At 36.7% G+C, this 23723-nt stretch overlaps 1 protein-coding gene across 8 annotated transcripts in view; it reads right to left on the bottom strand.

The window, feature by feature from the left end:
* Window positions 1-23723, bottom strand: part of UTRN (utrophin) — a 556454-nt gene that overhangs the window by 320291 nt on the left and 212440 nt on the right. For all 8 annotated transcript variants that reach the window (XM_013966586.2, XM_018053300.1, XM_018053301.1 and 5 more), the window contains 8 exons: window positions 21599-21769; window positions 15853-16032; window positions 12250-12378; window positions 9846-10016; window positions 7593-7754; window positions 7031-7168; window positions 1345-1533; window positions 294-466 (listed from right to left, as the gene is read on the bottom strand). In XM_013966586.2, coding sequence (XP_013822040.2) covers window positions 294-466; window positions 1345-1533; window positions 7031-7168; window positions 7593-7754; window positions 9846-10016; window positions 12250-12378; window positions 15853-16032; window positions 21599-21769 — 1313 coding nt within the window. The remainder of the gene's footprint in view (window positions 1-293; window positions 467-1344; window positions 1534-7030; window positions 7169-7592; window positions 7755-9845; window positions 10017-12249; window positions 12379-15852; window positions 16033-21598; window positions 21770-23723) is intronic.

The following is a 23723-nucleotide window of genomic DNA, read 5'->3' as shown; positions in this document are numbered from 1 at the left end:
CATGAGTTTGGGTAAACTCTGGGAGTTGGTGATGGACAAGGAGGCCTGGCGTGCTGCAATTCATGGGGTTGCAAAGAGTCAGACATGACTGAGCAACTGAACTGAACTGAACAGGGAATATAGTCTATAATATTGAAATAATTTGTATCTTACATAATATGTAAAAATATTGAATCACCATGTTGTTCACCTGAAACATAATATTGTAACTCAACTATGCTTCAATAAAAATAAAGTACATATGAATTTACAGGTCTTTTAAACGATTAAATATTAATTTAATTTGCACATACCCTTTACGATCATTGTACATTCTATTAATTCTGTCCCATTTTGCATTCAACTGAGTAAGTGTATCCCGAATCTGAATAGCTTCAGGTCCGGAAGCTTCAAGGATAACATCCGGTTGTTTTTCATGAATGACTGCAATCTGCTCTCCGAGTTTGTCCAGTTGATCTTTGATATTCTACAAAGATATTTTCATAAATTAACAAAAGCCAGAAAAGAGATATAAGAATGGAATCACAAGAGACCAAAAATTTATATTGAACAAGTTACTTAAAAATAAGGAGATATAATTGCTGCTCATCAAAACTGGCAACTTTTTAAAAAAATAATATCCAGTACAGGCCAAAGCAGGTATGCTTTGCGGTATGCTACATAATTTCCTAACAGCAGGGAAAAACATCCTGTGACGTTCAAAGTGGCAACTGTACAGGACATAAAAAGCTTTAATAATATTCTGTAAAGGTAATGAAGTGTTTTAAAGCTAGAAATTACATATACTTTCAAACATCTAATAATGCTAATTTAAATGACAAAACTGAGTTACCAGATAAACCTATCAACTCTATCAGCATTTATTATGACATGATACAAAAATGCAATCAAAATATGAGTCTTGATGATATCAAATAGTTTTTGCAAATTACCTGAAAACTTTCAGACCCCTAATTAACTTACAATCAACATGATATTCCATTTCCAACCACTAGACAATCAAATCATTCGTTCTAGGTGGTAAGATAAATGCTGACATTTCACATCAAATGACAATCAAGTTTCCAATATAGGAATAAAATTTGTGCATGTGTTTGACTTTAAAATATCTCTGATGTTGCCGAAAACACTGTACATTTAAAAATCCATACCAACTATTAATAAATTAAAATGTTTGACAGCATTTCATTGGCAGTATAGGAAAAGTTTGTTTTTCATACATATCACTAATTCCTTGGCACAAATGTAAAAGGCTAAAGACCATTTAAGTAGGTACAGTGACAAATTCCTTGCTTTATTTCTATATTAACTGCAGGTATTCAAATGTACTGCCTTGATATTTACCTTCAGAGAATCTTCCTGAAAGGAGAATTCTTCATAGACAACAGAGCTTAGCTCTGGAGTATTAAGTGATAATTCAACATCATCCATGGAAAGTAAAACTTTGTTAATTTCAACCAGATAATCTGCGGGAAGGGGTGGTGATCTAATTCCAGAAGCGAGCTGACTTGTTCTCTGTTGAATAGGGACTACCTGTATAGACATCAATAATAACAATACGCATCTCTTAGAATATCCCCACAATGAACAGCAGTAAAGAAAAAACTTTTTAAAAAATCAACATTATTTTGTGGAGAAATTCAATACCATAAGCAGAAATTTTAAAACTTGCTTTAATTTTTTAAAAGTTTCCCTGCACTGCCAATCTCTCTGTAGCCTGCTGTTAAAAGGCTTAAATAAGCTGTTAATGCTTGAAAGGATTTTCTTTAAGACTTACACCACTAAACTCATTTAGAAAATAGGAAAGCATAATGACTCCTTTCCAAAGTTATTGAAGAAATGAGAATATGCTGCAAATCATGAAATTCTGTATGAAATAAAATTTTAATACCATTGTTATTATTAATAATAATAATACCATTATTATTACACTCTAGTTTTTTTTTAATTTCACAATTAGATTAAACAATTCTGGGCCTTGCTGGTGAAAAAGTAAATAAGGGTGAAACATGTATTTGTAATATAAATTGCAAATGCAATGGGAGGTTTAATTAAAATAATATCCAGGCAATTCAGTATATAATCCTAATCTTTGAGAACAATAAAACACAGTATGAATGCCCTACATAAGACGACAGGTCCTACGATGCTAAATTCACACAGGTTCTAACTTAGGTGCACAATTATTTATCCCAGTGTAGGATTTTCTGTATCCTCTAATCAGAGCTTTCTAAACAGTAAAGTGCTCTCTGGGATAGGCCATTAGTCCCTGGGTTCAAGTCCTTTACTCTTTGACAGCTACCATTTAATAATTGCTGTCTACTGCTTGCCAATGGTCAGAGAGCATCTGACTCATGAATTAGGGTAGTCTCCTTGACACTTTCATCAGATTTCTATATTGAACTTCTGAAAAATGGTCCTCCTCTGAAAACTCAAAGATGACACTGAAAAGGCTTTCCTGGTGGCTCAGTGGTAAAGAATCCGCCTGCCAATGCAGGAGACACAAGTTTGATCCCTAATCCAGGAAAATCCCACGTGCTATGGAGCTGCTAAGCCCGAGTGCCACAACTGCTGAACCTGTGCTCTAAAGCCTGAAGTTGTAGCTTCTGAGCCCATGTGCCGAAACTATAGAAGCTCGTGCGTTATAGGGCCAGTGCTGGGCAACAAGAGCAACCACTGCAATGAGAAACCCACACAGCATAACTAGAGAAAAAGGATGTGCAGCAAAAGAGACCCAGTACTACCCAAAATAAATAAATAAACAATATTTTTAAAAAGATGACAGTGAAAACGGTCATAACTGAAAATGGTTACAATTCCTAAATGAGACCTAAAACCAAGATTAAAAACAGTGACTGATTAGGATGGTATTGACTCTTGCAGTCTGCATTTATCTGTCTCCTCCAACTTGATAAACTGACTTTCACCAATTGATAGGCAGTCCTGGGTAGCCAAGTGAGAAGCAAGTCCACTGATTTCCTAACTGTACCCACAGGTTTGTTTCTACCTGACACTAATATTAATTTTATTAGACCAATGCCACACATTCAAATTTCAGTCAGAAAACATGTCTAGGTATTTACTTGTATGTCTAGGAAGGCAAATTATGCATTTTAATATAAAAGGCTGAAAAAAAAATGTGTACACTCAGGAACCAATTTTAATAAAAAGATGTGAAATATTTCTTAACAACACCTTTTTTCAGATTTTAATTTTAAACAGGCCAATGTTTTGGCACATCATAAAAGGAAACTCAGTTGTTCCTCTTCTTAACTTTAAGGAAAAAGTAAAAAGGCACAAAGAAAGTACTTAACAGGTTGAGTAATCACAGCAAAAGAGTTAAAAAAAAGGGACCTGTTCCCCTACTTGGCTTTGGCATCTATCAACCAGTGTCTTGCTCAGAGAGCCTCTGTTTTTTCAAGACCCAAAATTACTCCAGGCCTCCAGCTATATTTGATCTGTGCTTGTAGGACATTCAACTTCATAGTACTTTGCTCATTAGCAACACTAAACATCATACGCCAGATTGTCTTTTTCAATCTGCAATGTTGGATGACTGGTGAGAGTGACTTGTATGCCTTAACAAACACTACAAGGCGAGGAATTCTGTGCTGTTTCTTTGCTTATACAACAGACTGTGATTCTGCAAGGTCACATGTATCTGATTCAAGGTGAACTGGGCAGATGATACTTTTAAAGCAAATATGACAAGGTTAATAGGTTTAGTTTATGAAGATCTAGCATATAATTTAAAATAGCAATACCCTATTAATTTAAGCACATGAGAAAAGGTCATTCAATATATATTTCAAATAAGAAAATGAGTCCTTTTTTGAGTTTACATTCATAATTTTTTAAAAGCCACCTATATCACTTTGTAAGAGAAACCACGTGAAAGGCAGAAGATGAAAAGGGAAATGCTAGGAGACCCTCTGTGCTCTAGGGAAGTCTCTGGAAGCCTCTGACCTGAGGGGTTATTTATATTTTAAATACGGACGGAGGAGAAGGAGGCACTGAGGATGAGTGTGATCTTGACTGAAAGCTTAATGTCCCTTCCCTGACAAAAACTAAGGACGCTGACTATGCTGTGTCAATGTAGATTTATCGGTTGTAACACACACACCTCTCTCGGGCGGGATGTGGATAAAGGAAAAGGCTGTGTATGTGTTGGGGGTGAAGGGACAGGGTGTATGCAGAAACTCTTTGCTGTGAACCCAAAGCTGCTCTAAAAAATGACGTCTATTTTTTTAAAAAAATCAAACAAGAAATTTAATATTCCTTCGCAATAGGCTCTGGTTCCCCACTGCCTGTCACCTCCTTCCATTTTCTCTCTTCACCAATCTCCACCCAATTCTCCACTCACTCCTTTTCCCATTTCCAACCTGATTTCATAAGGAGGTTGAAGTGAAAAGTGAAGAGAAAGTGTGAGTAGCTCAGTCATGTCCACCTCTGCGACCCCATGGACTGTAGCCTGCCAGGCTCCTCGCTCCAAGGGATTCTTCAGGCCAGAATACTGGAGTGGGTAGCCATTCCCTTCTCCAGGGGATCTTCCCAACTCAGAGATCAAACTCAGATCTCACTGCAGGCAGATTCTTTACCATCTGAGTCACCAGGGAAGCCCAATAATGAGGTTAATCCGAATGAAAACTCACTGAAGAGGAAGCAAAAGGATTTTTTCAGCTAAAATCCTTCCCATGCTCCAGCTTTCTGTAGGTGCACACACCACCCAATCCTTTCTAGTCCCTTTCCCCACCTCCTCTCATCCACATAAACTTTTTCAAATCATTTAACCGAGGGTAAAATATTGCCCATAGCATGCAGTGGCTCACTGCTCACCCGAAAAAAGAGAAAAGAAAGAAAAGGAAAGAAAACAAGTCCTGTAAACTGGTGGTCCTCAATGCTGACTGTACCTTAGACTCATCTATAAAGTTTTCTTTTTCAAGTCTCCACGCCTAGGCACAACCTGAAAGAATTTGATTTAACTGGTTTGAGGCTTGATTTTATTTAAGCCACTCAAGGGATTCTAATGTTCACAGTTAACAGTTTTAAAAACTATAGATTTGAAGAAGAATATAGGTCAATGTAAGAGGGAAAAAATGCTTTAATATTTTTAAATCATTTTATTTATAATAACTAATGTTAGTAAAGTCAAAATGAAGGCACCCTGTAATAGTATACATTAGGGCTTTCAAAAACCAAATGTATTTATGCATTAAAAGTCTAAAAATTATCTGTATTTTGGATCATTAATGATTTCTGGTTTGGGACCCAAAGATGAAGTACCAGAGATTAAAGATACCTTTAAAAGCAACAATTAAACAAACAACTATAATATAATCTAAAAGATGTTAGAAATAAAAATGGAAACAAGTCTTAAGAGACAACATATTTTTAAGATAAAATAAGAAGATAAAACTCACACCAGGGAACAACAATAAAATGATGCGTTTGAAGTGTGGTGTTGGAGAAGACTCTTGAGTGTCCCTTGGACTGCAAGGAGACCCAACCAGTCCATTCTGAAGGAGATCAACCCTGGGATTGCTTTGGAAGGAAGGATGCTAAAGCTGAAGCTCCAGTACTTTGGACACCTCATGCGAAGAGCTGACTCATTGGAAAAGACTCTGATGCTGGGAGAGATTGGGGGCAGGAGGAGAAGGGGACGACAGAGGATGAGATGGCTGGATGGCATCACGGACTCAATGGACGTGAGTCTGAGTGAACTCCGGGAGATGGTGATGGACAGGGAGGCCTGGCGTGCTGCGATTCATGGGATCGCAAACAGTCGGACACGACTGAGCGACTGAACTGAACTGAACTGAACTGAAGGCACCAGTTGAGAAAGGTAGAAAAAAACAGTATAGCTATACTATATGGGGAATGACAGTGAATCACAGAGGTGGCAGAGGTCAAACCAAAGCCTCTATATATCATTACAGTGACAAATCTTATACCTAAAGCCTTTTCTGCATCTCACAATATTCCTGAACAAGTTCTTTGGAATAGGAATCGTATGATCAGCCATGACTTGGGGGGATGAGGAATAATCCTGAGAAAAATACAGAAGGTGGGCTAGAGCTATGGAAAGCTTGGGGAATAGCTAATAGGTAAAAATCACAGGAGTCTGAATTATGGAAGGGATACAGGAATTAGGAAGTTTCTTTCCCAGGTTCTTAAAACAAGAAACTGGTAGAACTGGATTCAACTGCCGGTTCAGGCCCATATCTTATTTCATTTGGACCTACTGGTTTTAATCCTTCCTCAAAGGGGTGTGAGGCACAAAGCCTATGAGGAACAGGAAATGATTGAGATGATTTTGAGGTTTCTACCTTGAGAATGGGTAGTTTTGAAGAGTAATTAACTAAGATAGGGAATAAAGCAGGAAATGGGTTGGGGGGGGCGGAGTAAGAGGGCTAGTTCAACTTGGAACCTGTTACGAGGCAGCAGTATAAACAGATGGAGACATCCAACTGACAGCAAGCCAAGAAACCAACATCATCAACGGAAACTGGTTCTAGGATTACCTAACAGATCTCTAAGGAACACCAGCATATTTACAAAGCAGCTGCAAAGATGGCCATTGAAAAGGGAGCTGGTGGTGAATCTTTTTCTAGAATATAAATCATATTTTATCAAAGTCACAAATTTAGTTATTTGTAAGCTAGAATCTTTTTCTAATGTGGTCAAGACCTCCACACATAAAATACAGAACTGAAGGAGGAAGTCACACCCCTAAAGGTTTAAAACATTATCAGAAATCCAAAAGGGATGTCCTATAATAAAGTGTTATGTATCTATTTTCTTAGTGTTGCCTCACCCAAAAATATAAACCTATCTAGCAATACACACTAGAAAGAAGGAAATACCATGGCAATTGGTTTGTTTTGAGACATCACTGATTCGATGTCTCATTGATTTGAGAAACCATTTCTCAAATGATTTGAGAAATCATTTGATTTGCAACACCAAACATCTGAATGGCAAGAGCTGAAAAAGTTATTTAAGTGGAAAAGAATCTCCCCCACGACAATACCTTAGTTTTGTTGTATCTTGTGTGCAAAAGTAGTAACTGCAAACGGATCTTTTCTTTCTTAGTATCTTCCATAGGTTGATGCAACATTTGTTCTCCTCTCTGTAGAACTTCCTCAATCTGGGCTCTCTCCTCATCCATCTGAATGTTTGAAAGATATAAATTACTCAAAAGGAAAAAGCACAAGGTCAATTACTATGAGTTCCAAGCAGAACCAACCTACAAAGTATAGTATAGTCAACATATGTTTATCTGAATGATACACAACAAATATTTGTGTTTTTCTTAAAATATCTTATATATGAAGTTAAAATAGTTCATAAAGACTGCTAGTTTAGAAGTTAAATAGCACTAAGATAACACTATCATCAGAAAATGTCTATTTTTTTTCAAATATTCTGTAAATCACATGACAAATCTTACATAGACACTTTGTAGAAAATCACATTTAAATCTGTTCTATCATGTTTGGCAGATATCTGGGTAAACATCATTAGTGTGAAGATGTAATTAACAGAGAAGAAAAGTGACAACACCATGGTTTTTAAAATCTCCTTCAACCAACCTTTTCATCTTCATCACTGGATTCCAAGTGTTTTTCCATAACTTTTAACATATTATCTATGTCATTTTCTAACTTTTCCAAGTCAGAGAAAGGCACACCAACTTCAAATGCTTCAGTAGTGACCAGACACGGATATGATAACGGTTCCTGGCCAATTAGCAACTGTGGAGGGAAAAGCGCTCTTGAAAAGACGGTCTTAACTTGACCTTTCACCATTAATCGGTATCAAGAAAGAACTAGCATTTATTTGAATTGACTTTAGTTTATTCATTCACACAGCAATAATTTTACCAGCTTGGGTGTCTCTGATTACCACGTTCTCCAAACTCCAGCCACAGACGTGAAGTAGTGTGCAAGTGACCCTGACTGCCTGGAGTGTGTGAGGGGCATTGTAGGACCACAAACAGACACATCAGGAAACAGTGCCAGGATGCAGAGCCATCCCTGCCTTGGCCACAGAGAGGAAGAAAGCCACTTCCTAATACAGGAACACCCCAAAGAATGACTCCCAATTAATGTTCTCCAGTACGGGCCCCTTGGACTGTGATACCCAAACTTCAAAAAAGTATACCTTTCTCAATGCAGTACTTTCAGACCATATCTATATAGAAATAGTTCATATGGACGTGCCTAAAATCAATGTGTGTGCATGCTCAGTCACTTCAGTCGTGCTTCACTCTTCATGACCCCATAGACTGCAGCCCACCAGGCTCCTCGGTCCATGGGATTCTCCAGGGCAGAATACTGCAGTGCGTTGCCATGCCCTGTCTCCAGAAGATCTTCCCAACCCAGGGATCGAACCCATGTCACCTCAGTCTCCTGCAACGCAGGCAGATTCTTTACCAGTGAGCCACTGGAGAAGTCTAAAATCATGTAACAACTTTAATAAAATGAAATGCAGGAAAACTGGCAGTGTTGACTGAACATGGGGAAGCTAGCAACCTCTCTGGAAAAATCTATTTAACAGCATTTATATGAACAACTTTCACAACAATTCCAAGGAATTCTACGAAGTGATCCTAAGGGCATATTAAGACACAAGCAAAAAGACATGCATAAGAGAATTTTAACAAGACAATATTTATAAAAGCACAATAAAAGTGGAAAACTGACTTAAAAACCACAACAGATCATATAGTTTAATACCTATTAAAAACCTTGTCAAAGGAGAATACACAAAACAATATAAAAATGTTGATACTTTAATATCACATACATATAAGAATATAAATACATGCCAAAATGTTAACAAATCATTTATAGGAAAAATAATCATTTTCTTCATACTTTCTTTCAATCCTCCTCATGTCTCCTATATTACTCTTTTACATTTGTAGAAAAATCTCCTATAGTGCTACTGAAAAGACTAACTAAGTAAGCTTAGGTCGCAAGGTAAGGAAGGCAAGAGTTAAAGCAAGATTTTTTGTTTGTTTTCTTTAAGTTGCAAATAATCTAAATATATTCTTAGGCTATGAAAGATAGTTTGGCCTATTATATCAGATATTTTGGGATTCCCTGGTGGCTCAGTGGGAAGAATCTGCCTGCAAATGCAGGAGACCCAGGTTTGATTCCTGGGGCAGGATGATCCCCTATAGAAGGAAATGGTAACTCACTCTGATATCCTTGCCTGGGAAATCCCATGGACAGAGACGCCTGGTGGGCTGTAGTCCATGGGGTTGCAAAGAGTCAGACAGGACTTAGCGACTAAATGACAACAACATCAGATATTTCAAAACAAAGCAAAGTTAGAGAATATTTACTTCCTACAAAAAAGAGGACCCTCCTCTTAGATAATTTGAATACTTGAAACCTTTTCTCAAATGGGTTATTTTCTTTAATACTAATTTCTTAGATTCTCTCCTTCATTTGGACAATCATAAATAAGAACAAATGCTCAATCAAAGAAAAGTGATAAAACCATTTTTGTTTAATTTTTTTGTTATATATACCATATAATTGAGGCTTCCCAGGTGGTGCTAGCAGTAAAGAACCTGCTTGCCAATACAGGTAGATATAAGAGACATGGGTTCAATCCCTGGGTGGGGAAGATCCCCTGGTGAAAGGCATGGCAACCCACTCCAGTATTCTTGCCTGGAGAATCCCATAGACAGAGGAGCTTGGCAGGTTACATTTCATAGGGTCGCAAAGAATCGGACACGACTGAAGCAACTTAGCACGAGCACCATGTAACTATCTACCGTTCAGCTACATATCTACAAGAAAATAGTTTTATATAAAAACATAATTACTTACTTTGGCACTTCTGATGTGTTGAGAGACCTTTTCAAAATTTCTGTTCAATTCAGCTAATTTTGGTTCTACAAGCTCCCGGCTTGAGCCTCCACGTGCACTCATCAAAACAACAGCTTGATCTCGGACGTTTTGTACTTGGAGATTGACATCATCCATCTCAGAGAGTAAACGCTAATTGTAAGAAAGCACGAAATTATCACATGGGAAAAATCAAAACCAAACATGGGTGCAGTGCTAACTGGGAAGTAAAGGGAGCTTAAACAAATGTCTGAGACTTCTAGTAAGAGACTTCTGTACCATCAATTTGAATAAGAGCTGTTCATATATTTAACGAGAGAGAGAGAGAGAGACTCATTCGTGCTATACAGGAAGCATTTTAAACTACTCCCAGTTTATATAAAACTTTACTTTATAATTGAATAGTCTATAAGATTTATTGTGTCATTTCCTCAACCATCTTATTCTAAGAATTGCAAAGTTTCTTGAGGCTGATAAAAGATTAAGTAACAAGGTACAGACTTTAACTTCTTTTCCCCCTAGAAATCTTGTTTACCACCATCCCCCTTTCCTTGGTGAAGGTAAACTGGTTTGGAAGGGAATTAAATATTACCATCTAGTTTTTAACTAAAATGTACAAGAACATTATGCAGTTTCCTCTGGCTAATTTCATAATGGTCATTAAATTCATTTTCAGGCCTAAGAAAGGGATGCAAATACCTGCCTCAATTTCTACTTCATTCATAAGTTTTTGAAGAGTGCTGGAATTCTCTCAGGAGTATGGCTATGAGCACATTTTGAGTGAAGTACCAGCTTATCTGTATGTATCTATAAATTCTGCAAATGTTTTCCTTGTGATTACAAGAATGAAAGATACCACAAGGCACTCAGTGATCTAAGACATGGAGCCTAATCCACTGTTCTGAAGAATCTGTGCTTACTTGTTATGGTGGCTGAGAGAAATTAAGTCGTTTGAGGAAGTAGTTTTTAAATTAGTGTATGTAGATAGAAACAGGAGAACATCCGCTTAACTATGGAACTTTTAGAATGTGTTCTCTTGCATCTAAATCTGATTGTCATATTAAAAAAAAAAAAAAAACAGCCACTGCTTGTCTCAAATTTCGCTAGTTATGTAGAGATTCTTGAAATTCTCTTTAAGAAAAATCAAGAGGAAAGAAAGAAACACTTGGCAGATAGGTCTTGGCTTTCATGAAAAATTGTCTAAAGGTATGCTAAACATATGTTAGTGATTTAATAAATGTAATAAATTTAAGAAATTCACTAAAAGTGTAGTCCTGGAAATAAAGAAAATATAGTGAAGAAAGGAAACTGTCTCATTCTTTAAAGGTTTATAGATGCATAATAAAACACTCTAAAATGGTTTTGTTTCATGTAAACCATCTGGTGTGAAGAAGCTCTGTAACATCTAAAGGACCTGAATCAATTGTTATTTTGCTGGCAACAGACACACTCTTTATTGTTTGCAGGTTCCTCATCAAATCTTTAATTATGCAGTGTTTCCTGTCATCGATAAACAACGTGAAGGGGAAAAAAAGATTCATTCAGTGATGTCTGCAAAATGTTGCGAGAGTATATTTGTAACCCAGAATTCAATTGTTCATCCATATATGATGTGTCAGAGCGTTCCAAAGAAGGATTGGTGGGGCCTGAGCAGTAGATAGAAAAGATTTCCCAGGGGGAATTCTTAAAAGTTAGGTCTGACCTTCAACTTTGAAACAAAATGTAAAAACACAGGAAAGAATAAGGGCTACTCTTAGAAATTTTCTGAGACTCTGGAGTTCCCAAGACAACAAGTTCTTCTTTGCTTATCACCAATGCATAAGGGTATCAAGAAGCTGAGCAAAGTGAAGAAGTCTGCCATACGGCACTTCTGAAAAAGTCTACTATCTTTTCTTTCACAGCAGATTCCTCTGAAAAGCTGGGTTGGTGGGAATATGCACCAAGAAATGAAAGCCAAATTACTAAGTAATTGAAGTCCGTTTTGCTCCAACTTTCTGTAGTGCCACCAAATTTTGCAAGTCATGAAAAAAATAACTAAGAAAGCACTTTTGCTGTTAACTAATGATGCAGCATTCAACTATGCACCATGACAAAATGAAGTATTTTCTGTTTTCCCAGCTTATTAAATTACAATGGAAAAATTATGTTAACAGCCCCATAATGTGGCACTTTTAGATGCCAATTCTTACCTAAGAGGAATGGAACAAAAATTTAGCTAAGACAAAAACCAAAACAAACAAAACGACTCATTTTGTTTATCCCACCAACATAAAAGTTAATAAATCTCCTGCACGAGAAACACATGTGTACAAGTAACTTGGAATATTCATCAAGACAAAGGAGACAGCTAAACCTTCCATTCTCAGAAGTGTTACTGATCTGCTACCTTCACAATTTCTTCTCGTTTGCTTGCTGGCTTTTTTTCGATCTCATCCAATAGTGCTTCAGCTTGATAAAGCCAGGTGCTTATGTGAGCAACATTGCCATCAAATATTTCCAACTGGTTCTGATGGTTCTAGAAAGGAATTGATAAAACACTGATACAACCATATGAAATAATTAAGACAATAATCCTTGAAGACATTTAAAAGGTCTTCAAAGACCTAAGTAATGCTGAATTTCAAGAAGAACTTCTACCTTCCTGCAAAGCTCTTCCCCAACGGATAAATCTCATTCCAAAAAATGCACAGCTGTAAAAGTGAAAGTGTTAGTCACTCAGCCGTGTCCGACTTTGCAATCCCATGGACTGTAGCCTGTCAGGCTCCTCTGTCCACGGAATTCTCCAGGCAAGGATACTGGAGTGGGTAGCCATTCCCTTCTCCAGGGGATCTTCCCAACCCAGGGATCAAACCTGAGTCTCCCACATTGCCAGCAGATTCTTTACTATCTGAGCCACCAAGGAAGCACAGCTGTGGTTGGGTACTTTTTCATTTTAATTTAGACCTCAACATAGTGAAAAACTGAAGACTAAAAGGCAAAAAGTTTCTTTATAAATTTCATTTTATTTTAATCCCCATTTCTCATTCATATACTACAAATAATCTTATTGGCCCTGCCTTGATCATATTAGTTAAGAACTCATTTAAGGCAGCAGCAGCATTTAAGTACTAGTAAAAAAAACAATTCAAATATGATTGAATAGATTTTGCCTACTCAAAGCTTGAGTGCTTGAGCCAGGGCCCATGTCTTTTCACCTCAGTACCATCAGCACTTAACAAGACACTTGGCATAGATCTCAGTGATATTTCCTGAAGCATAATATAACATGTGATTGAGTTAAATTTGAAAACAGAAGCAAACACTTAAGCCAGTTAAAACAGGGCAGAATTTCTGAGGCAAAAGCAAGAATTTAGAATTTGATCAAGAAGAGTGCCGAAGCTTTAGGATGAACAATTTTTAGGAAATATATTTTATAGGATGAAAGAAGTTTAAAAATAAGCAAATTATTAATCTATAACATGTAAAAATCACTGAAAAGTAAAATGAGAATAAATGACATAAGGAAAGTTTTGACAGTGGTCTGGATTCTAATTAAGAATTGATAAACATCAGACTAAAGCAGGTAAATCAAGTGAAACAGAAAGCTACTATTTGAAAGCAGAATTTAGAAGGTACAGACTGCAAAAGACAGTAAGGAACATGAGAATGTGGAATAAAACTAGTCACAATAAAAATGAATATATAAAATAGTTAAAGAACACATTCTATGAGCCAAGATTTCACATTTGTTATGTAACACTTAACAACTTTGTTGCTGCTGCTACTGCTAAGTCGCTTCAGTCGTGTCTGTGCGATCCCATAGACGGTAGTCCATCAGGCTCCCCCATCCCTGGGATTCTCCAGGCAAGAACGCTGGAGTGGGTTGCCATTTCCTTCTCCAATGCATGAAAGTGAAAAGTGAAAGTGAAGTCGCTCAGTCGTCTCTGACTCTTAGCGACCCCATGGACTGCAGCCTTCCAGGCTCCTCCGTCCATAGGATTTTCCAGGCAAGAGTACTGGAGTGGGGTGCCATTAGATATGTTCTTTTAATTCCACTTTATATATAGGGAAATTAAGTAATTTATACACGGTTATGAAGATAGTAAGTTGTAGATGAACTCTGAATATGAATCTTACAGGTCCAGACATAAGCCCACCAACTTTAATGCCCTATACATTCTGATTGATATTGAAACACATGATAATTTATTCTTCTCTGTTTCTATCCATTACCCAGTAATTCTATGAATTTGGAAAAAGTCCTATCTCAGATATATCTGAACAAATAATAATTTATGGACGAGAACTCTTTCTAAGGGAGGAGATGGTGATGCTGCTATATAGTATTCATTGCTAGTGTTAATACAAGAGAAACAGAAAACATTATGAAAGTAGAGGGTCACTGTTTTCATGAAATGCTAGTTAATTGTGTAATGGTATAACCAAAGATTAACAGCATATAACACTTAACAATTATTATAATTATCATAATAATATCTAAAATTGATTGTTTTTAGTTATATAAGAGCATAATCACAAAAACTGTGTGAGGTAAAAATTATAATAATGTCCATTTTACATATGAGAAAACTGAGATTTAGAGAATGCTTAATTTAAGTAACTTGACCAAGATCCTCCAGTTTATAGTCAAAACTTTAACCTGGGCCATCAATATGCAGGTCAGGAAGCAACAGTTAGAACTGGACATGGAACAGACTGGTTCCAAATAGGAAAAGGAGTACATCAAGGCTGTATATTGTCACCCTGCTTATTTAAGTTCTATGCAGAGTACATCATGAGAAATGCTGGGCTGGAAAAAGCACAAGCTGGAATCAAGATTGCCAGGAGAAATATCAATCACCTCAGATATGCAGATAACACCACCCTTATGGCAGAAAGTGAACAGGAACTAAAAAGCCTCTTGATGAAAGTGAAAGTGAAGAGTGAAAAAGTTGGCTTAAAGCTCAACATTCAGAAAACAAAGATCATGGCATCTGGTCCCATCACTTCATGGGAAATAGATGGGGAAACAGTGGAAACAGTGTCAGACTTTATTTTGGGGGGCTCCAAAATCACTGCAGATGGTGACTGCAGCCATGAAATTAAAAGACACTTCCTCCTTGGAAGGAAAGTTATGACCAACCTAAACAGCATATTCAAAAGCAGAGACATTACTTTGCCGACTAAGGTCTGTCTAGTCAAGGCTGTGGTTTATCCTGTGGTCATGTATGGATGTGAGAGTTGGACTGTGAAGAAAGCTGAGCGCTGAAGAAATGACGCTTCTGAACTGTGGTGTTGGAGAAGACTCTTGAGAGTCCCTAAAGGAGATCAGTCCTGGGTGTTCTTTGGAAGGAATGATGCTAAAGCTGAAACTCCAGTACTTAGGCCACCTCATGTGAAGGGTTGACTCACTGGAAAAGACTCCGCTGCTAGGAGGGATTGGGGGCAGGAGGAGAAGGGGAAGACAGAGGATGAGGTGGCTGGACGGCATCATCAACTCGTGAGTCTGAGCAAAGTCCGGGAGTTTGTGATGGACAGGGAGGTCTGGTGTGCTGCAATTCATGGGGTCTCAAAGAGTCGGACAGGACTGAGCAACTGAATTGAACCGAACTGAATCCAATATTAAAACCTGTGCCCTTCTTTAACTAGTACACCTTTTTTAGAACATTAAAAACATTATATATATAGCCTGTAATAGTATGAATATTAAATATGATATTGTCATTTAAACTGTAGCCAATAAGTTACATTTAGTAAGATGTTCAAGTACATATTTTTATGTATATCACTAATGGTTTATTACTTAATAGAAATGAAGTACTTTGAACTCTTTCTAGTTATTATCTTTTCAAAGCAAAAGTTACAATGTAGTCTAAATGAAATTAATTCACAAGCAAAACATTATTGTGACAAACGGAAAACACGGTTTGGAATTCCAATCCAAGCTGTCTTCATTTTCGCGTATTGGCAGGAAACGCGATCTCGCCATGAGGCTCTTGCTAAAACTCACCATCAGGGTGCTGCACCAATCCTCAGCCCAGGTGCGGACCCGGCTCCACCCAGCACTAAGCACACAGAGCTTCTCTTCCAAGACGGCCTCACCGCCCTCGACCAAGTTCCTCAGGGCAGCACCGCTCTCTGTGATGGCGTTCAAATCAGCTTTTCTTTTCTCCAGATCCTTCAGAATATTCTAAAAAATAAAAATTCCAACACCCACTTGATCTCGCAGAACATGATAAAAGTTTACACAACCATCATTTTTAACATATTTTTCTTCCATATATATACGACTCCCTAGATTCGTCAAAAGTGCACAAGATTCCACAACTTGCTAACAAGAGAGTTTTTAAGTTTCAAATAAAAATTAAATATTTAATTACACAAATACCAAAAAATGTAACAATTTTAGATGTGGAAAGGTAATTATTTCATTTATTTTTAAGTATAAATTTATTCAGTTCAGTTCAGTTCAGTTCAGTCTCAGTCTGGCCAACTCTTTGTGACCCCATGAATCGCAGCACGCCAGGCCTCCTTGTCCATCAGCAACTCCCCAAGTTCACTCAGACTCACGTCCATCGAATCAGTGATACCGTCCAGCCATCCCATCCTCTGTCGTCCCCTTCTCCTCCTGCCCCCAATCCCGCCCAGCAGCAGAGTCTTTTCCAATGAATCAACTCTTCGCGTGAGGTGGCCTAAGTACTGGAGTTTCAGCTTCAGCATCATTCCCTCCAAAGAAATCCCAGGGCTGATCTCCTTCAGAATGGACTGGTTGGATCTCCTTGCAGTCCAAGGAACTCTCAAGAGTCTTCTCCAACACCACACTTCAAAAGCATCAATTCTTCAGCACTCAGCTTTCTTCACAGTCCAACTCTCACATCCATACATGACCACAGGAAAAACCATAGCCTTGACTAGACGGACCTTTGTTGGCAAAGTAATGTCTCTGCTCTTCAATACGCTATCTAAGTTGGTCATAACTTTTCTTCCAAGGAGGAAGCATCTTTTAATTTCATGGCTGCAGTCACCATCTGCAGTGATTTTGGAGCCCCCCAAAATAAAGTCTGACACTGTTTCCACTGTTTCCCCATCTATTTCCCATGAAGTGATGGGACCAGATGGCATGATCTTCATTTTCTGAATGTTGCGCTTTAAGCCAACTTATTACACACCAATAATTATCTGCATCATAACTTCACATATGAAGAATCAATTTCATTTTCAGTAACTACAAGTGGGCAAAGCAAGACTACCCCAGAACTCAAAATTCTAAAATACTCATAGTGAATTTATCTCCTTGACTACTACAGGAAACAATTGATGTGCACTATATTTATTTGCAAGGACTACAACCTGATGCGAAGAACTGACTCATTTGAAAAGACCCTGATGCTGGGAAAGATTGAAGGTGGGAGGAGAGGGGGACAACAGAGGATGAACTGGTTGGATGGGCAACACCGACTCGATGGACATGAGTCTGGGGAAACTCCGTGAGTTGGTGATGGACAGGGAGGCTTGGCGTGTTGCACTCCACGGGGTTGCAAAGAGTCAGACACAACTGAGCGACGGAACTGAACTGAACAGCCCTATAACTAGGTAACTTAACATATAGTCTGGTTATAAACATTACAAAAAATATTTCATCTTAAGTACATCACAGGAAAAGTAGCACGTCTAAGCTTTGGTTCTGCAATTGTCATATTATGTAAAGGTAATACTCTGGATGGTATTATAACAACTTGATTCTCACATTTGTAAGTTTGACTAGAGAATTATAAACAGAATGTTGGGTTCCAAAATTAAAACTGCAAAGTTCTTTCAATCAAAACGTAGCATGCACATATCTACCCTACTGCTGTTGTACCTTTTTAGAATAATATTTAAATAAATCATTTCAAGGAGCTCAAGTCCACATTCATTCATACAACATTCAATCACATTTTGAAAGATAAAAATCCCAAGTGAGTCAAGATGTAAGATTCATTTGGCCTCATTAATTACTGGTATATTTGTAAAGACATCAAAATATTTCTCTCAATTAAGTGTTCTTCTCCAGCAAGGAGGGGAAAAAAACAGAAAAACAGAATACCCAGAGCCATGCTCTCTTCAGTTATTAACTTTCTACATTCCTTCAGTGGCTATGGACTGATTGGCTACAGTAGTCTTTAAAAACTATAAGAAATAATTAATTACATGCAACTAAATTTAAACAGTACACAAACTATGTTAATAAATTTTATTGTAAAGAAAATGGCTACACCGAAAATGCTGATTTTTAAGCTATGGAATAAAAACATTACATTCTGGAATGAAGATGCTATTTAAATTTTGCAGTGGAAAATATAATTTTATAGTGGTGGAATGGAGAAGGCAATGTCAACCTGCTCCAGTACTCTTGCCTGGAAAATGCCATGGACGGAGGAGCCTGGTAGGCTGCAGTCCATGGGGTCACTAAGAGTCAGACACAACTGAGCGACTTCACTTTCACTTTTCACTTTCACGCATAGGAGAAGGAAATGGCAGCCCACTCCAGTGTTCTTGCCTGGAGAATCCCAGGGACTGGGGGAGCCTGGTGGGCTGCCGTCTATGGGGTCACACAGAGTCAGACACGACTGAAGCAACTTAGCAGCAGCAGCACAGTGCTGGAAATACACTGAAGAGTTGTAAGATATGCATGGTTCTTAACTCTGACAATACAAGTTGAAAAAACTGGGTGATAATGTTACGTACTGATGTTTCATTTGGTTTACTCTAATGATGTGAATGTACTGTGAATTTGTGATTTGTATATACCATCTTCATCATTTCAAATCTGAAATAAGATTAAGTGGGAATTTAAGAGTGAATGGTTCCAGAAGAAATAAATATCATTACTTATTGTCTTCGCCCTAAAGATGATAATCAATTGAAAAACTAATTGAATTTATGTGAGTACACAAAGATGATTAAAAATTAAATATGCAAAAATTGATATTGCCTGTGTACCAGCTATAAGAAATCAGTTTAAAATAAAAAGTATACTTTTCACATACTAATAAAATAAATACACAGGAATAAACTTTTTGGCATATATGCATAATGTTTACAAAGCATTATGTAGAGAGGGAATTTGGAGAGGAAATGAGACATTTACATGTTACTAAAAAGACTTAATTTAGTAAAGATGTCAATTCCCCTCAAAACAAATTTATAAATTTAAGGCAATTCATACCAAAGTTTCTAAAAGAATTTTTTAAAGAATTTAAGAGTAATAATTTTAAAATTCATATGAGTATATACAAAAGAAGGAACATAAAGTCAGGAAATCCTGTCATTAACTACATGCTAAACTTTATTATAGAACCACATGTTAAATAGTTGAAGAACTTTTCAGAGGGTCAGATCAGCGAAGCAGAAAATAAAGCAAAGTAACAGACAAAAAGAATACATGAATTGAGCAGGTCAAATCAGTGAGGAAAGGATAATTACTCAACAAATAGTGCTGAGATAACTAGCGAAATATTTGGGGAAAAAAGGGTTAGAGCCTTACCTCATTATATACACCAAACTAAATTCCAGAAGGATTAAAGCATTAAAGGTAAAAAAGATGAAACTATAAAAGAGCTAGAAGAGAATATAAGTAAGGAATTATGTAATTTTGTTGTAAAGTTGGCCTTTCTAAACACTAAAGGCAAAAATTAGAGAAAAAAAAGATCTTATTCTTTAAAAAATGTATAATAAGTGCTTTTAAAATATACAGAACAGGAAGGAAACTAGAGTGGCAAAAAACTGCATCAATACACAACATATTAAGCTTTAATAATTATAACAGGTAAAGATCTCCAAATTACAAGATCAAATGGAGACAGAGCTACAAATGGCCTATATACTAAAGGAAAATGTTCTAATTAAATAACCAAGACATGTTATCTGTCTACCATTGTCAAAAGTTTAGTTAAAACAGGCAAGTAGGAATTCTCACTCACAGCTGTTGGGTAAAACATTTCTGAAGGACAATTTCGTAACCAGTATAGACTTTAAAATGGATACATCCCTTGACCTAATATTTTTAGAGCTAAGAATTTATCCTCAGAAAATTAATTAGCATTAAAATATATGCTAAGATTTAACCACAACTATACTCATCACAGCAGTTTTTACAATAGTGAAAACTGGTAATAATTTAAATGGCCATGAATGGAGGAATGGGACAATAAGAAATAAAATATTCAATGAAATACTATCTATCTCCAACGTGTGCCACAAAACACTTGTAGATAAAAGAAAATGTTAAAGATAAAATCTGCTTATCAAAAAGGTAATGAAACACTAGATAAAATTCTTTTTAAAATATATGCTTATGCCTACATGTCTACATGGGCCTACAAAAAAACTGAAATGATAACAGGGTATTCCTTCAACAAAGATCATTTTTGCTCCTGTCTCTTTTTTGGTATTACACTATGCAAATATCATTTAATTAGCTTATAGGACTCATGGGACTAATAAAAAATAATGACTTTCAAAGTGTATTGTAGAAAAAAGATAATATTTCCTTGAAAAAACTTTAATTAAAAAAAATATATAGTTAAGTGCCTTTGGTTGTCATTCATCCATTGTAACCCATGAATTCCACTGTTTTTCACTTCCTTCTTATATCCCTTTTACTCCACACAGCCCACAGCAATTATACATTCCATGAGCTATTAAACTGAGAACATTCTTTCTAGTGACTAATATCTTGAGTTTCTTACAACAGCTAACTCCAAAGAGCATTCAAATTAAGGAACTACATCACACCAGGACCTCAGAGCACCTCCCTCTTCACACCCCAAAAGTCGACACCTGTAGAAGAAGTCAAAACTGATACCTGGGGTTTTATATAAAGCTCTGTCACAGTACTGATCATTTATTTTCAGCATTTATCTCTAGTATACATGCTTCTTAGAAAATGAATTGAGAAAAAGAGAATGCCTTGGTTCAAAGAAAGAAAAACTAGTTTGTGTTTCAGTCAATTCTTTGTCCACCTCAAAAGAGAGAATTGGCAAATCAATGCTCTAATCTATGTGATCTCTAATGTAGGACTAGAGAAAATTCTTTGATCTTTTATTGATTTTTTTTTAAATTGTGTTTCTCTGCTCTCTACAGTTAGCAATTAGCTTGCAATAGAAAGATTAGTTTGCAGTTAGCTTGCAGTAGAAAGATTAGTTACTGGTACAAAACTTACTACAGAAGAATTAATAAATTCAGCACAATACTTTGTGAAGAATGAATACCCAAAAAATGTCACTGATTTTGAAGGTGATAGTTATACTATATAAGTATAATGACTACAAAGACCTTGTTGAGCCATGTGAGTTTAACTCTTTAGAATCAAGATAAAAATATCTTCTGGGGAATCCCTTTCCAATTATTTGGACTCTGCACTTTCACTGTCAAGGACCCAGGTTCAATCCCTAGTGGGAAACGAAGATCCCACAAGCTGAGAGGTGTGGCCAAAATCAATCAATAAATCTTTCCCCTATCTTAATATACATATATATTATATGTATATGTCTATATATGCATGTGTGTGTATGTGTGTGTGTGTCTTCTGAAGTTAGCTGCTTTCAAAATATTCTTATTCTTTTTCAGGACAAAGATGTGGAAAAAAGAATGGAAAAATGAAAAGACGATATTTAGTATGAAATGGAGACAAATGACATATACCCAGATTTCTCTGATCAGAATGCCACAGATTACACTGATAATCTTCATGGTTCACCTGAACTACAACTTACTTTAGCCCAGGAAATTTCTGTATCCAAATCACCAAGCAAAGTTTCTGAAGTGGATTTCTGTACCAGTTCTGTTTCAGTAACAGAAAGCCATTCAGAGAGAGAAGCAGCCTCTTTCTTCATTTTGCGAGCCAACTGGGATGCTCTTTCCAGATCCTGTTTTCCCTCTGTCACCTTAAAAAAAAAGCACAAGAGAGATGAACACAGGTGGAAACAAATATGAACTAAAGATCCACACAGATTCATAGTTAACCTCCAAGACATACCTAACCTTTATCTCTGGCACCTAGAATCACTCCATTCTTGCATTTCTGCAGGAAGATAATATACTGTAGTGGTTAAGTGTCAGGCAACCCTAGATTTTTATCTTAGTTCTACCACTTAACTTCCTAAGTGACCCTGGTAGAGATATAGCCCTCAGAAGGTTGTTATGAGTTTTTAGTGAGGAAAATACATACACAAAGGTCTTGCCCCAGTCCCTTCACCAAGGTTAAGGAATCAATTAATATCATCTTTCATCGTTTTGAGCATAAGATGTCTTAAAACCCTCTCAATGAAGGATTCTGTTTAAAAAACAAACATACATCAACAAGAGGGAGAAATAGCAAGATTTTTTACAATCATATGTTTCACAATTAACTGCCAAATTTAAAATACATTAAATGGCTATGAAATACAAACTTTTATTACTATTTTGTTCTTAATGTTGTTGTTAGAAAGCAAATGAACTTAACTGACATTTACCAGCCTCTCACATTATAGTAATGAATCTACACATGTTATAAAATAAAACCCTGTGATCAGCACCGTTTTTTCCACTTAACAGAACAGGACAGTGAAGCTTAAAAAGGTTAAGGCCATGAGCAGAGCGGCATGACCACGAGACTGAGCCTGGTCTGACCACTGGCATTACACAATGGTACGTTCAGACTAAAGTGATTCACAACCTAATGCTGAGCTGACACTTTAAAGGATGTCAAACACAATAAAGACACGAAAACATGTTCCTCCTTTTATGTGCACGTATGTGTAGATGACAATATTATCAGTAGTAGAGTGAAATGTCATGTATGGGATGAAATTTTTCAGATATAGAAATCAAATTTTCTTAGTAAGTAAAATGGGATTGCATTTCTTACTCATACTATAAGTTTATTTTTACTCTTGCATGTCTCAAAGATTGATTATTATTCAATTCCTTCATAAAAGTGAAATTTTTTTCCTATGGAGTTTAATTAAAATTCATGACTCTAAATTAATGGCACCTCAAGGCAGACTTCAGGAGAAAAATATTTGAAATATGTTAAAAGATATTATGATACTTATCTGACTGACAAGCCCAGGCAACTACACAATCATCATAAAACTTAATGCTACCAAAGATTTTGGTATACCAGGAAGAAAATAATTTACAGTTCAACTTATAACAATTTACACTCTCTTCAGCTGATCTAATCAATATATTTTAAGATGTACTGAATATTAAATTAGGCAATATCAAGTTGTAAATCTTTTACCTAATCATTTATCCCTTCTCTCTCCTGGATATGCAAACATTCCTTCTCAATAGGATCATTCCCACCAAGGATGAAACACTCAAGCATCTGTCTGTCTATCTCTTTCTCTCTCTCTCACACACACATACACACACACATACATACACATACAAATTTCCTCCTTTGGCCCCACCTTCCCTCCCTCTCTCCTACCTTTCTCACGCAAATTCTCAAAACCGTTTGTCATCCCCCATGTAGTGTTCAAGCCATGACATTCTGGCCTCTACCTCCATTGTTCCACAGAAATCATCTTTGCTAAGCTCAGCAATGACCTCAATGGCAAAAGACCTACTGTATGCTTTTAAGTGGATGCCTTGTTTTTAATATTTCAGTAATATTCCAAACAAAAACCTACACCCCTTCTCCAGATACCCTCCTTCCTTCAGCTTCCCACACCTAGCACGTTCCTGGTATACTACCACTTCTTACCACTTTTTTATATGTAGTTTCTCATGCATATAAAATATATGGTTGCACAATGTGTGTTTTTAAGGTGTATATTGTAATCATTTTATACACATATACATTGTGAAATGAGTACCACAGTTAATTAACACATCCATCATTACATA

The sequence above is a fragment of the Capra hircus genome, chromosome 9, assembly GCF_001704415.2.
Source record: "Capra hircus breed San Clemente chromosome 9, ASM170441v1, whole genome shotgun sequence".
Taxonomy (NCBI): domain Eukaryota; kingdom Metazoa; phylum Chordata; class Mammalia; order Artiodactyla; family Bovidae; genus Capra; species Capra hircus.
The sequence above is the reverse complement of the archived record's forward strand: the minus strand, read 5'-3'. Positions and strand labels throughout refer to the sequence as shown.